At 35.3% G+C, this 13,217-nt stretch overlaps 1 protein-coding gene across 2 annotated transcripts in view; it reads left to right on the top strand.

The window, feature by feature from the left end:
• The window catches only part of SLC25A36 (solute carrier family 25 member 36), a 34,595-nt gene extending 25,223 nt beyond the window's left edge, over positions 1-9,372 (top strand). For both annotated transcript variants that reach the window (XM_003942591.3, XM_074405834.1), the window contains exons 5-7: positions 130-196; positions 3,154-3,443; positions 5,724-9,372. In XM_003942591.3, the coding sequence (XP_003942640.1) occupies positions 130-196; positions 3,154-3,443; positions 5,724-5,917 (551 nt within the window). In that variant the 3' untranslated portion in view covers positions 5,918-9,372. The remainder of the gene's footprint in view (positions 1-129; positions 197-3,153; positions 3,444-5,723) is intronic.
• The last annotated feature ends 3,845 nt before the right edge of the window (positions 9,373-13,217 follow it).

The following is a 13,217-nucleotide window of genomic DNA, read 5'->3' as shown; positions in this document are numbered from 1 at the left end:
CACACAAATTAATAGTTTAAATATTTATATACATTTTCTTTAATGTAGATTGATATAATTTTTAAAACCTTAAAGTTAATAGTGCATTCTTCATTTTTACCAGAGTTCATTTTAAACGTATTTGTTTAGGTTTTACTGCAATCACAGCAACCAACCCCATTTGGCTTATAAAGACTCGGTTACAGCTTGATGCAAGGTATGTTAATTCCTTAAAATGGTTAAAGTGGATTTAACTAATTTTTTTCTACAGATTTTTTTTTCTTACCTTTTGCTGCTGAAATTTGTTTTTTGTTGTTGTAGTTTAGTTTTGAAACTTGAGTCTGCCATCAGAAAAAAGATAATGTAATAGTTGACAATATGAGGTTTTCCAGGTGAGAAGAGTGTATTATTAGTATGTGGTGGTGTTTTTTTGTTTTGTTTTAAAAAGAGTGGCTAGAAAGATTCCATAGAGAAAAAAACAAGAAAGACCTAAATTAACCCAGCCCAAAAGGTAATAACTTCCCCCGCATGGGAATTTATACTTGGCCTCGCAGAAGCTAAATAAGCCACAAGGTCAGCTAGTCTAGACTGAATGTTTGAGGGTCATTGCTTAAATTTAGTGACCTTATGTATAGAGAACTCTAGGCTGAGAAATAGTGTGCGTATATCATCTGTTACCACAGACCACTTTACAATAGCAAGATTCATTTGTTCAACAAATCTGTATTAGCAAGTACTGCTGTGTTTTAGAGATGGCACTTGGAAACAGTGGGAACTAATTTTAAATGGAATAATCAAGGAATGGTTTTTTGAACCTAGAGAAACCAATTGGTGCAAACTTCAGAGGTTCTAAAGTGTAGGGCCTTTGGTGTTCTGGGAACTGAGAATAGGCCAAAAGCAATGTTGTGTAGAGTCTTGCCATCTTAACTCTCCTATTGACTTTACAGTAGAGACTGGGGAAGATAATACTTTTCAGTAGAGAGATGGTCCTATATTATATGTTACAATAATAATGGTTTTGAACTGTTTTAGACTTTTAGTCTGGAGTAGGTTCTGTTTATAACATGTTTCTTCTGTTTTTATATTTTGGTGTTTGAGAAATAGTGATACATCCAATAGGTTTAAAAGCTAACAAATCATTAACAATTATGCCTGCTAAGGTACCTGTTTTCCATCTTCTGTCATGTTGAACTATATACTGTTTGGAAACTTGAAAAGAAATATCTAAGTGTTTCATCTAAAATAGATCTTTTAATGAAATCTTTTTTTTTTTCCTTCATTTTATTTATTTATTTATTTATTATTTTTTTATTTTTTTGCTGATTCTCATCATATTCCCTTTTTTTTTATTTTATTTATTTTTTTATTGCATTGCATTTTAGGTTTTGGTTAATGAAATCTTAAGTGTTGTAGCAAAACTCCAAGTTTATTTCTTAAAGCCAAATATCTGAAAAGTAATGGTAACTAAGACTTACTCTAAAGCTTAGAAAGTACAAGATGCTAGTTTACTATTGTAAACTACCAGAGATAGGTTTCACTACGTTTAGGGTTGCTCTGTAAGGAATCTAGGAAAAGCATGACTTAAAACTCTTTTTCTTTTTTTTCTGAGGTGGAGTTTCGCTCTTGTTGCCCAAGCTAGAGTGTAATGGCACAATCTTGGCTCACTGCAACCTCTGCCATCTGGGTTAAGCAATTCTTCTGCCTCAGCCTCTCAAGTAGCTGGGATTACAGGCATGCGCTGCCACACCCAGCTGATTTTTTATTTTTATTTTTAGTAGAGATGGGATTTCTCCATGTTCGTCAGGCTGGTCTCAAACTCCCGACCTCAAGTCATCTGCCTGCCTTGGCCTCCAAAAGTGCTGGGATTACAGGCGTGACTTAAAACTCTTTAATACTATTTTTTTCCGACTTACAATTGTAGCACAAGCTAGCACAATTCTTATGCTTCTGAGGGTGGGGAATTGGTTAGGGATGGGGTAATAATGAAAGGTTGACTTGAGGATTCTAGTTTGTAGGGCTGAGGGCTGGGTGCAGTGGCTAATGCCTGTAATCCCAGCACTTTGAGAGGCCAAGACAGGAGGATTGCTTGAAGCCAGGAGTTTTGAGATCAGCCTGGGCAACATTGCAATACTTCATCTCTACAAAAAATGCATGTCTGTAGTCCTAGCTACTTGGGAGGCTGAGGAAGGAGGACTGCTTGAGCCCAGGAGTATGAGGCTGCCGTGAGCCATGACTGCACTACTGAGACTCCATCTGTAAAAAAAAAAAAAAAAAAAAAAAAAAAAAATAGGGCTTGTATGTCACCTTTTAGGATTTGTAACAAGGATCTCTAATGGCGGAAACTAGTTACAGTTGGTTATGTGTGTCATTTATCTAATAGGTGTTCAATATCTAAAGACAATCAGTTCATAAAACTGGTGGAATCTGTAGGTGATTAGGTGAGTGTTGTAGTTGTGGTTTTATGTCAGAAACAAGTTAGAAATAATTTACAAATAGGTAAATTTTATATTTCTTTTATAGGTAGCATTTAAACCTATCTCTTATAGATAAAGTCCTTTTGGTAGAACCAGTGTAAGGTAACAAATATTGTTAAAACTCAAAATTATATGCATGTGTAGGAGGAGATTTTGTATTCTATAAGAGTAAGTACTGCCCCCTTAAGTAGAACTAAAAAAATGGTCTTAGACAGATTACTGAATAAATACTTTATAACATTACAGGTTCTCATTCATATTCACCAGGGAGACTGACATGGCCATTGCCTTTAAATGATCACAGGGAGTTTGACTTATATTCACCCCATCACTTCTTGGGGAGATTATGAATGAGGTTGGAAGAGAATCCCTCATGTGCAGAGAATTTTAATTAATCATACTGCTTGCTTTATGATATGCTGTCATCATTAGTGTCTCAGTCATTCTGTTTGTGTTACTAAATGCAAAGGAAATTCAACTTAGAACTAGAATTTACATCACCCATTCAGTATGACAAATTTGGGACAAATGAATAGGAAATCTAAAATATGAATATTGTTTTAAAATTCTAATTTAATTCTTTATGAATTAAAGACCATTCTTTATTATTAGAGTGACATATTTTACCATACTTTACTTACTTTATTTAAAAACCCGTGCTATTTGATTTATCAGCGAGATATTTCTTTTTGCTTTTTAGGAACCGTGGGGAAAGGCGAATGGGTGCTTTTGAATGTGTTCGTAAAGTGTATCAGACAGATGGACTAAAAGGATTTTATAGGGGCATGTCTGCTTCATATGCTGGTATATCAGAGACTGTTATCCATTTTGTTATTTATGAAAGTATAAAACAAAAACTACTGGAATGTAAGACTGCTTCTACAATGGAAAATGATGAAGAGTCTGTGAGAGAAGCATCAGATTTTGTGGGAATGATGCTAGCTGCTGCCACCTCAAAAACTTGTGCCACAACTATAGCATATCCACATGGTAAGAACAGTTGAGTTTATATGAGTAATATTCTGTTAAATCAGAAATATTTTCCCACCCCAGCCAACAGCTCACTTATTAAAGATTTTTAATTTTACTGCATTCTGTCATAACAAAATACAGTTCTTGGGAATTCATAATGAAATTAAATCTGGTTAAGTAATGTAGGCTGTATTAATAGGTTAGTTTTATGCTTGCTATCAAATAGCATGGTGGTGATTGAGCATGAGCTCTGAAGTCAGTCAAATTTCACCCTTACTTACTTCAGCTTGGTGACTTTGGGGCAAGTTTCTAATTTTTGAAAAAAGCCTGTATGTATGTGCTCTGGTAGATAGTTTACATACATTAATACTAATCTGCATATAAAGTATCTATTTATTTTTCCTTTAATGCTAGAACATAACCAGAATTGTTCTCCTTTTCAAATGGAGTACGTAAACATTAAATAACTTCTATGTAATTTGTAAACATTAAATAAGTAGGTCACATACCTACTTAATGGTGAAACTCAAATTTGAATTAAAGTCTGTAATCCCAAAGACCAAGCTATATTTTACATTGTTTCATGTTGACAAATAAGTATATGTTAACAATTTCTTCTTTTATTTCTGTATTTAAGTTTTTATAATAGCCTATTTCATTAACAGCTAGGTAAATCACTTAAGAATTTATCTGCTACATGCTGAGGTTTTTTGGTAGCTTTTTTGATTATTTTGTTTTATTTAAATCTAGCTTTTGATTTTTGCATATTTAAGATTTGTTTTTTAATGTAAGCGCTTCATTTTTGTTCACTTAGCTGGTTAACATTTTTCTTCTCCATTGTATATCATATCAGGAAAAATGAGACAGGCCTAGAAAATGAGTATTTGCTCTAATAATAATTTATGAAACAAACTCTGACTAGGTTGGACTGTGAACTTATCTCAATTTCCTGAAGGAAGTTCCTGACTTTTCTAAAAGAAGTCAAAATAGGACAGTATCAGCAATATTGTTTAGGTACTGACCTCCTGTGGGTGGGTTAGGATGGTGGCCGCCAAGGTGTAAGGGATAATTTTAGAGTTTAAGCAGTCTTCTCCCTTGAAGTGAGAGAATGTCATTATAAGAAGAGGTACAGTTGATAAACAAGATACTTTGTTCTTTTTTATTAATAAACAGGATCTCACTCTGTCATCCAGCTTGAGTGTAGTGACATGATCACAGCTCACTGCATCCTTGAACGCCAAGGCTCAAGTAATCCTCCTGCCCCAGCCTCCCAAGTAGCTGCAACTATGAGCTCAGGCCACCATGCGCAGCTAATTTTTTTTGTTTTTAGTAGAGACAAAGTCTTGCTGGGTTGCCCAGGCTGGTTTCAGATTCCTGGGCTCAAGTGATTCTCCCACCTCGGTCTCCCAGAATGCTAGGATTACGGGCATGAGCCACCACACCTGCCAAACAGGACATTTTGGAGTCAAATATATAAATGGCATGAATCTTTAAGACAGGACAGATTTCAAGTAAATAATTACAATTGCTGTGGATTGTTTTAGACTATTTCCCCAGGCCCATCAGGAATATTTTGCTGAAAAAATTTGAGAAATCGTGGATGTAAAAAGAGTAGTTAGCTACATAGGAAGCTCTGAATTCCCATCCTCTACCCCCAACTGGCCAAAATCTCTCAGTATCTCATCTTTTAAAATGAGGAAAAATTGGGCTAACTAATCTTTAAGGTTCATTCAGCTTTTAAAAATTCATAATTTTTGCTTATTTGATTCCCAGGCTGGTTTTTATAGCTGGCAGCTACTGTTTTGAACATTTTCAGCTTTTTTGTCCACATGATGTTTCACATTCATATATATGGACTGTTTTGAATAGATTATTAATGCTACTGTTTCTTTGTACTTTCACTTTTTAGAAAATCTTTTCTGCTTCTCACTATATTCTTTTCATATTAATCCTGGATGCTACCTCTACTCTTTCCTGCTTCTTCACCTTTTTCTCCTTCTCATATCTGTCCTTCCTTTTATCTGTTTATCTAGCAGATAACTGATACTTTTGTTTTATTGTGTCTTTTTACATTCGAAGACTATAAAGTTTATGATTAATGTACATTATTTTGGCCATATTAGAAGTTTGGTGTTACTATAATGTGTCTGGTTGCAGTAAGCTACACGTTGGAAGCCACTCCTTTTTTATCCTGAGCTTATACTTACAGACTGATAAATGGGATGTGCTCAGTTAGAAGAAGAGTATAAAGATGTGAATAATGTTTAAGTAAAATGATTTTCTTTCTTTCCTAAACAGAAGTTGTAAGAACAAGACTACGTGAAGAGGGAACAAAATACAGATCTTTTTTTCAGACGCTATCTTTGGTTGTGCAAGAAGAAGGTTATGGGTCTCTTTACCGTGGTCTGACAACTCATCTAGTGAGACAGATTCCAAACACAGCCATTATGATGGCCACCTATGAATTGGTGGTTTACCTACTCAATGGATAGCAGCATGAGGGCTGCTGTAGTACAACGAAGAAAGACCAAAAGATGACAGTGGACCATGGAATATGGAAGCCAGCATGGTGGACAGAAGAAAAATAGTTTGGGAACATGTAACTATTCTAAGTGGAAGTTGTGTTGTAGGAATTATAATAATCACACCACATTACTTGGCCTTTCAGTAATGTGAAGAAAAAACAAAACAAAACAAAACCTCAGAGCCTCCAAGGAAATGCCTTTAGAAGCACTCCTCTCAAAATTGCCATTTTCTCTACCATGTCCACCGGACACAGTTGGGTTTTGTTGATTTATAGCAGTCTTCTAAACAAAGCCATCTTTAATTATATACTGTACTGTAACTCTCCAAAGATAGTATTGGCAGTCATAAATTTGTAACTTCTGGATTTTCTTTAATCCCATTAAAATAACAATCACAGTGAGATCATCAATATTATTTTCACATTTCCCTGAGAGGACCTGGCACAATATTTTAAATTTAATTATTTGGCAGTAGTCACTGTTTTTGACAGCCAATGAAATAGTGTCTAAATATCGTGTACATTTTTAGCATTAAAATGTTTCAGTTTCCACTGCTAACAGGTGCTTGTTGTTTAGCTTAATATGGATCTTTAAATTGTTAACATACCAAACACACATGGTAATAGTTTGGGACAAAATAGTAAAATGTTGATTCTTGGCTATTTCACTGACTGTGGCATGTCCTCATATATTCTCTAATTTTATGGTACATGAATGAATGCAGTTATCTTTTCAGTGACTTACTAATGAACTTGAATTGTCACCTGTTTGTCATACTTAAGAATTGTTTACATAAAGTGTAAGATTTTTCACTTTTGAACTTTTCTCTACTTGCTTTCACATTAAGAGTTTGAACTTTTTTGGATTTTTTCCTGGTTGATACATAATAGATTACTTTATTTTGTAGAGAAAATGGTAATTTAAAGTTTTGCCCTTTGAAGGTGACATTAATATTTGGGACAGTATAAATATTATAGACAAAGGCCCCCCTGCTATCTGCTTCAGCAGATAGTGACATTAATCGACTTCTAGTTTTGTTTACATGAGCAAACTGCTTTTGACAATAAATTTATTCTGTCCTCGTTTCCTGAGTGGTCAAGCATAGAAAGATTCAAGTTCATTTGGGATAAATGTGCTAACAGGATGTAGCTTTAAAATTTTGCTATTGAGTCAGCTGTACCTTTTTAATACTTTAAATGTGTTATAAGTATGGCCCTTATACAGATGTTTGCTATAATTCTGTTAAAAGACTTCGCCTGTGCTATACTGGTGTATAAAAACTGCTACGATTAAACACCAGTACCTGAACTGTACATTGTGTGCAATGGCTTTACCTTGAAGAATGACTCTTTGTGAAAGCACTCTGTGGCCTTTTTGGGGGGTGAGAGAGTAGGAGAGAATTCCATGTTAATATTTCTTTCTAGAAAAACATTGGTGTGTATTAGGCAGAAACAGTGTTCATAATATTTTTCCGAGTTTTAAGTATGTTGTTTTGGAGATCTTTAAATGTTTTAGGTATCCTGTACCCTGTAGTGCCCCCAACATTGTAGAATATTGCAGCATGTGATTGCAAGCTTTCTCTGCTGTCACCAATGAAACAGTGCCCTCTTAAATTCCCCCACCTTAACTTCCTTGCGGTCAACAATAAGTGGATGTTTCTGAGGTGCTCAGTTGGAATAAAAATATTCCAATCTATTTGGAGACCAAAGGTAAAATCAGTTTCTGACCTTTGGAATTATTAGTACCTTTAATGGTAAATTTTAGCTTGACATGTATTATGAGGAACATACCAAAAACACCCAAAAACGGTTTGTAACAAATCTGTAGAGAAGGTCTGAATCTATCGTGTTTGCCTTTTCAGGTGCCATTTCTACTGCCTAATACAGTGCCATTTGCCTTGTGAAGACTCATAAACATTCGTTGTGTTGAATGTAAGATAGACTCTCCCTAGTCTTACTGATCTCAGTACCCCACAAATGATTAAGAATGATAACGAAAACCAGCAGCTAAGGAACATCTTATTATTTAGTTGTAGCAAATTCATAACAAGTCAAGTGTCCTTCAAGGATGAACATATATTCTATTTCTATTTAGCAAATAAAACTTATGTTGACCTTTAGTGCATTATATTCAGCTTTTAAAAGTATTACGTATGTGCTGGAAAGAAAAGAAATCTTAGAGTCTTAGACATTGTTTATTTGTGCAACAACTGGAAAAGAGCAGTGAATTTTATTTCAGTTGTATTTTTCCCTAAGTACAATCTGCCATAGTTTACTTTTTGTGTGACAAAGATAATTCAAAAAGGAAAACCGTATATAAAAGTTGTATATAAAGTTTGTCTCTGAAATATTTCTTTGAAGTTTTTAAAAAAATTGGCTCATGTTTAAAAACAAAAACATATTCAAAGCATTGGACTTTTTAACTTGTTTTCATCTGTTTATCATAACTTTTATTTCTGTTGTAGAGGTAGTCCACATTATTTAGATTGTATGTACTTTTAAATTTCAAAGCTCAAATCTGAAGGATTACCAACCCTGTGATTTCGGGATACCATGCAGTGCTTTTAATCCTAGGAAGAAAACGATCGCCGAAAGTTGACTTGATTTTCAAGATGGGACTTTCTAGAACCATTCTTTCTAGATGGCCTCCCCTCCCCCACAATGGATTTGTAACTTTGAAGTCAGAACAGAATATCATTAGATTTTCTGTGCAATAGCATTATTATGCTAGGACCAGCAGAGTTTGGGTTGGTTAAAAATAATTTTATTATTACTAGATTACAGACACGCATTTTTAGATTAATTTTAAATCACTAAAAATATTTATTCAGATTTGAAGGATTTAAGTGCTAGAAATCAGTCCATTTCTTACCCTTCAAGAATGGTCCATGTCTGCCTTTTGTTGTTTACATGCTCTTCTACCCAGACCGTTAGTACTCTAGGGACCCCCTTGCAGCCGATAAAGTTCAGCCTTTTTTCCGCAAATACCTAATGACTTTAACATTCCTAAGAATATAGGTATTTCTGAATTTAAATTGGATGGACTTTAATATATAAAATACAATGTACAAACTTTCTGCCCACTCAGATCTCTTCCTTATCATGTGCTTGTATTTCCTATTAACCTACATGCTGATTTTCATGCTACTCCTTGTAGAAACCAAATTCTAGTTTGACTCAGCTTTTGTGTTTATAAACTTTTGGAATGTCTACCCCCTGTGTATGTGAACAATGATGACCCATCAGTCATAGCTAAATAATGAACTTCAAAAGTGTTTAAATTCTGACCATTCATGTGAGATTTGCTATCTTGCATTTATGTACATGGCTGTAAATTGTGTGCATTTACTCTGTATTTATGTTATCTAGCTGACTTCTACTTGAATTGTTCAAATTTTAAAAATTAAAATATGCTTATGAAAATATGGTGGTTTTTTTCTATAATATGTCAACATTTTATTGAGAATGTAATCACACTTAGAATCATCCTATGTATTGCCATTTTTATTAGGCTTGTTTGATTCAGTCAGCAAACCTTATCTTGAGCACTTTGTATCTATTAGACTTGGTGATGTCTATAGGACCCAGAAGGTCAAATAATCTAACTCCCTGATGGTGTACTAAGAAATCTTGCATATCTTCCACAGGTTTATTGACCTTTATCCAGTACTTTTCATGTTTTTATTTCAGCCTTTGTGAAAGTTGATATTAAAAATACAGAGGGAAGAACTTGTTAGAATAACTGAATGAATCCACGTATGTTAGGTGGAATTACAAATGACAGATAAAATGCTGTGTAGTGCCTACCCTCTTTACATTTTGTCAATTTTACTTAAAGTTTTCCTAAACTGTAGTTAGCATCAAACATTGCCCAGTCTTGTAGGTGAGGAAACCAGGACTAAATGTGTATTGTATCTCAACATTAACATAAAGCTGAAATTGTTGGCTCTACTGATAGTACTCTGCACTGAAGGCACTGGCAAAATAATGGTTAAGATGTGATTGAGCACAAGTGTTCCAAGTTGTGTGTGTGTGTGTGTGTGTGTGTTAACATTGGGAGCTGTGATAGAGGTAATTTGTGAGTTCATGATTTATAAGGTTCTAGTGTGACATCTATATAACTGATAAAACTCAGGCAAGCAAAGTGTAATTAAATGATTCCTCCCCCCACCTTTTATTGAGACAGAGCAGCTCTTGTTGCCCAGGCTGGAGCACAATGGCATGCATGATCTCAGGTCACTGCAACCTCTGCTTCCCGGATTCAAGCGATTCTCCTGCCTCAGCCTGATTTCCCTTTTGTTTTATTTGTTTGCACTGTATAGGATCAGCTGACTGCCTTAAGTATTGAATCAATTCAAGATTTATGTTCATAGAGTGCTGTGTTTATTCAATGATTTCATGTGATTTCTCAATAGCCTATAGATCCAATAAATACATACAGAGGAATATCAATCACAACTGGACTTTGTGGTTTGGGTGCTCTCAGTCCTGTGTTTTTTCATTTACTGCATAAAAATTCACCAGCACTTGACACTAGGATGATGTTTTAGAAACTTTATTTTAAAGGAAAGATGTATAGAAGTTGGCTCTGAATGAAACATTAGGAGTAATAAGCAATAGAGTTGAATACGTAAGTGAGAACAGTATATGAACTGTTTTGAAGCTAATGTCTATAGACCTTAGATTACATCCTGAGGCCAGTGGGGAACCTCTCTTTTTTTCTCCCAAAGAATATTTTACAAAGTCAGACTTAATAAATACTAGTTTGTCTTATGTAAGTTGCTCTTAATTATACTGTTTGTGAGCCTCTGGAGTATCACAAGATGATACATGTTCTCTGAAAGTGTTGTGTTAATTATTTTAGCAAAATCTGGTAGCAGGGAGAAAGTGGCATTTTAACTAGATCTTGAAACAAAAATTTACAGACTGACATGGGGAGGGGCATTCCTTGTTAAAGATTAGTGTTTTAGCCCAAGTAAGGAAAAATAACCCATTTTCTTTTGTTCTTTCCTGGGAATTGACTAAAAAGATGTAACTTTATTGAGATTTTAAAACCCAGGGATAGACCAGGATTCCAAATCCAATCTAACTCAGGAGCTTATCAAATCCAGCCAAGCAATTTAGTACTAGACCCCTGATTGTGTTTCCCAGTCCCTTCCCTGCTCTTCCAATGCACTGCAGAATTCCTTGAGGCTTTTCCTTGTCGAGGATAAACAGCCCTAACATTCTTCAACCATTACCTGTGAATCTTAGCTTTTAAGTTTCTCCAATATGATCGATCTCCTTAGTACGAACTTAACTGAGGTGTCTTTAGTCACCCAGACTATTTGATCTATGCTTTCCTAAATTCGATACTGATTTTTAGGGTGTGTTTTTAACTGGACATCAATATGAATTAAAATGAAGCATTATTTCACCCCCATGATCTAATCACCTCCCACCAGAACCAATCACAGATACCATGAAAGAGACTGTGGATATGGGCAAAACAGATAGGGGCTTAAGAGTTTTAAGATACAGATCTTGAAGAAATTCAAGAGCAAATAGACACCATATCAGAGGAATTAAGGTGACTTGACAGAGATAAGTGCTTCTAAACCAGTGCCAGATGATAAGAAGATGTAGAGGAAACAGTGACAGAAAACAACTTGACATTAAACAATCTGGCAGAAGGATTCTGATTATTCAAGACTACTTTTGACCATTCTGTGATACTGGCAATGAAACCAAAGCAAAAGGTGAAATGAGAATTGGGACCCCATATAGTTAGGATATTTGTGTGCTCCAAATCAGATGTTGAAATTTGACCCCTAGTGTTGAAGGTGAGGCCCAGTGAGAGGTGTTTGGGAGACAGGGTCCAATACCTCATGAATGGCTTGGTGCCCTCCCTGCAGTAGTGAGTGAGTTCTCATTCCATTCCATCATGAGAGCTGGTGGTTTAAGAGTGTGGCATCCATCGCCTTGCTTCCTCTTGCGTGCTCTCTCTTTCTCACTCCCTCTTCCTCTCCCTCTCGCCATGTAACACACTGGCCCTCCTTCCCCTTCTACCACAATTGGAAGCTTCCTGAGGCCCTCATCAGAAGCAGATGCTGATTCCTTGCTTCCTGTGCAGTCTGCAGGATCATGAGCCATATAAACCTTGTTTTCTTTATAAATTACCCAGCTCAGGTATTCCTTTACAGCAATGCAAAATGGACTGAGTGTCATACGGGAAAGTATTTCCACGGAAATGAAAAAACAAAAATGCTTGACAGAAATTATGATGTACTTCTTTAGAGTTTATATTGAATGTGCCAGTCTCTCCTGCCTCTCCTTCCATTCCCTCTACCTCTTGTGCCTCTGACACTTGAGACAGCAAGACCACCCCTCTTCTTTCTCCTCCTCCTCCTCATACTCAGCATCAAAATGACAAGGATAAAGACCTTTATGTTGATCCACTTTCACTTCATAGTAAATTTATTTTCTCTTCCTTATGGTTTTCTTTACTCTCTCTTACTTTGTTGTAAAACTACAGAATATAATATGACATCTGAAATGTGTGCTAACTGTCTATGTTATTGGTAAGTCTTCCAGTCAGGAGTAGATTGTAACTAGTTTGGGGAGTCAAAAGTTACACATGAGTGTTTAACTGTGTCGAGGGTTGGTGTCCCTAACCTCAACATTGCTCAAGGCCAAACTATAGTTACGTTAAGTGGGAATGGACCAAATGTTCTGATATAAAGATGATTAGACAGGATTTTGAAACTACGACAACCAACAGACTGTTTGTGAGAGACATGGCTAAAACCAAAAGGTACGTTGAAGTTGAAAATAAAGGAATTAAGGGAATAAGGCATGAAAATATTACCCAAAGGAAACAGTCATAACTATATTACTCTCAGATACAACTCACTTTAAGGCAAGAAAGCATTTATAAAATTCAAGGTCACCTCATGATAAATAAAACACTTGTTTCACCAAATATATAATGATTAAAAATTTTCATATATTTAAAAAATGTCCACAGTACATAGAGTCAAAATAGAAATTGAAAAGAACCGTAAGAATTGAAAGAATCACAAGCAGAACCTCAACCACAAGAATTGAAAGGACCTCAACAAATTCCGAAGAATTACAGTCATAGAGAGGTTGTTCTCTGCCCACAATACAACTAAGCTAGAAATCAACAAAGAGATAATTAAAGAACCACATACGTTTGGAAATTAAGACATTCTTCTAAATAACCCATAGGTCAGATAAATCAAGTGAAACAAATATTTTGAACTGAA

The sequence above is a fragment of the Saimiri boliviensis genome, chromosome 9 (genome assembly GCF_048565385.1).
Source record: "Saimiri boliviensis isolate mSaiBol1 chromosome 9, mSaiBol1.pri, whole genome shotgun sequence".
NCBI classification, from domain to species: domain Eukaryota; kingdom Metazoa; phylum Chordata; class Mammalia; order Primates; family Cebidae; genus Saimiri; species Saimiri boliviensis.
This window is presented reverse-complemented; position numbering and strand designations above follow the sequence as displayed.